At 36.1% G+C, this 2,412-nt stretch overlaps 1 protein-coding gene across 1 annotated transcript; it reads right to left on the bottom strand.

Moving 5' to 3' along the window:
• Positions 1–411: 411 nt before the first annotated feature.
• Positions 412–2,036, bottom strand: LOC113341022 (GTP-binding nuclear protein Ran1A-like). The gene is made up of 5 exons (XM_026586064.1): positions 1,855–2,036; positions 1,636–1,762; positions 1,400–1,517; positions 1,131–1,220; positions 412–905 (listed from the first exon to the last, which is right to left on the bottom strand). The coding sequence occupies exons 1-5, from the start codon at positions 1,855–1,857 to the stop codon at positions 572–574; spliced, it is 672 nt and encodes a 223-aa protein (XP_026441849.1). The 5' UTR covers positions 1,858–2,036; the 3' UTR covers positions 412–571.
• Positions 2,037–2,412: the final 376 nt, after the last annotated feature.

The following is a 2,412-nucleotide window of genomic DNA, read 5'->3' as shown; positions in this document are numbered from 1 at the left end:
GCTGTGAAATTCATAACTTAATACCGGAACTTAATCCTGATGCAATTCTGTTTCATAGGCAAGGAGTTTCACCATCATCCAGCTCAAAGAATTGTATTACCTTCACAACTGGACCCATAAATCTGTAGAATGGTTGGTTTCATAATAGCCTTGACTGGTTGGTCTTGAAACGAATTACAGACACATTACATGCTTGCGGGTCTCCTTGCACATTGATCTTATTTAGTATGATGCATAAACCAGACGTGTACAGCATCACACTGAATCCAAAAGCAGCCAACTAAGAACCAAATATGGCTATGTTAAAAAGATGCTCAAACAATCATCTCTTCTAAAGTGGTTATGCTTAAGTAGAAAATTTCCCATACACAAAAAAGAAAATTATAATTGAAGCAGAACAGAAGAGATTGATTAGTACAAAAAACTGGTAATTTTAATCTTAATTAGTAAACTTTGCTGTTAACAAACCAAGTTAACCAACCCACAACCCACATTGAAGTATAAAAAGTTGCAATGATATCAATATCAAAGTGTGGCAGTCAAATTAAACGAAAACTAGGAAAAACAGTGCTCATTCCATTTGAAAGGCATCATCATCATCATCAGGAAGAGGTTGTGCCCTTGCATCTTCCAAGTCTTTTTCAATCTGTTGTTGCTGAACCAAGTCAATGGTAACTTCGGGAGGGGCAAGAGCTGGTGACTCTACAAAGTGGATGGTAGCATCACCTGCAAGCTTTCTGGTAAGGTACAAGAAAGGCTTCTCAAAGTTGTAGTTACTCTTTGCTGAAATCTCATAGTATTGCAGATTCTTCTTCCTGTGGAATGTGACTTGCTTTGCTTTCACCTGCCTGTTCTTGACATCAACCTTGTTTCCACAAAGAACAATTGGGATATTCTCACAGACCCTACAAATTGCAACCATACAGAAATTTTAGTGCATTGAAAACTTACAGCATCTATAAGTAAAACTCAAAAAGTCCCAATACAATTCCAACTATATAAAGAGCCCTCCAAAACAACATATAGGAATTTTATTGTATTCAAAGCTTATATAATCTATAACTCAACATGCCAATACAATTCCAACTACATATAGAACCGAAAACAACACAGGAAGTGAAGAAATATACCTGCAGAGATCTCTGTGCCATGTTGGGACATTCTTGTATGTCAAACGAGCAGTAACATCAAACATGATTATTGCACATTGCCCATGGATACTACATGAAACAAAGAAATTCAAGTTTAGTAATGGAAACACCAAAGATCATAAACCGAAAAAGAATTAGTTTGTAATTAGGGCTAAATCTCAAGATAGTATATCAAAATTTCAAGAGAGTATCAATCTAAGCATGTCAAAGAACAATCAAGAAGACAAAAGATGAAAGAAAAATCTTACTAGTATCCATCTCTAAGCCCACCAAATTTCTCTTGACCAGCAGTATCCCAACAGTAGAACCTAATCGGTCCAACATTAGTGTGGAAATCCAATGGATGAACTTCAACACCAATTGTAGCTGCAAATTAACAATATCAAGGAAAAAAATCTCATCAATAACCTAAATCAAACTGTCAATTAACCAAAATCATTATCAACAACCAAAATCGAACAATCTCTTAGATAAAACTGCTTACGTTCGTATTTCTTCTCGAATTCTCCAGTAAGATGTCTTTTGACAAAAGTAGTCTTTCCGGTTCCACCATCACCAACAATCACAAGCTTGAAACTAGGGTAACTCACAGTCTGTTGACCTTGAAGTGCCTAATCACAAACAAAAACAAGCACACAGACGTTAGTTAAAGAAAAATACAAAGAGAAGGAACAAGAGATTGAAATCGAAATCGAAAACATACCATTAGGGTTTTTCTTCTTCGTGCAAAGTAAAAGAAAAAGAGGTTAGGTTTCTGGTGTAGGAGAAGAATTTGTATGTGAGAAAAGATTTGTCGGAGGAGGTTGGTATTTATAGAGGGTATGACTGCTTCATTACTAAGCTGTTCTCAAGAAAAAGAAAGCTTTGTTTTGACGCGAAAAAAAAATAAAGAAACTCCCAGGAGTTTCTTCCGGGGACTAATCTATGTGGTGATGGGATTTGGCTTGGGATTGGACTTGGGATTCGGCTAGCGAATATTAATGAAGTCCATATCCAGAGGAACGCTTTTTAGGGCTGCTGCTGCTTTGTTTTCTTTATTTTTTATTTTTTTCTTTTGATTTTGATGGGCGAAGAATATGCTGCCCCAGAGTTACGAACTCTGGTCACTGGTGTCATCAACGAATGACTTTACCACCGTACAACATTGTTATCAATCAAAAATTTAAGCATGTATAAAATAGGTGAACCTTTAATTTGCAAAACCTGAAGAGTGATTTATCACTTCGTTATGAATATCTATTGACGCTTCTTTGTGATCAAT

The sequence above is a fragment of the Papaver somniferum genome, unplaced genomic scaffold, assembly GCF_003573695.1.
Source record: "Papaver somniferum cultivar HN1 unplaced genomic scaffold, ASM357369v1 unplaced-scaffold_24, whole genome shotgun sequence".
NCBI classification, from domain to species: domain Eukaryota; kingdom Viridiplantae; phylum Streptophyta; class Magnoliopsida; order Ranunculales; family Papaveraceae; genus Papaver; species Papaver somniferum.
Note: the sequence above shows the minus strand (reverse complement) of the source record. Positions and strands in the feature narration are given on the sequence as shown.

Coding starts and splice junctions, on each gene's coding strand:
- LOC113341022 (XM_026586064.1), bottom strand. Junction 1,221..1,399: donor GGGCTTAGAGATGGATACTA/GTAAGATTTTTC, acceptor TGTTTCATGTAG/TATCCATGGGCAATGTGCAA. Junction 906..1,130: donor TGGCACAGAGATCTCTGCAG/GTATATTTCTTC, acceptor TGCAATTTGTAG/GGTCTGTGAGAATATCCCAA.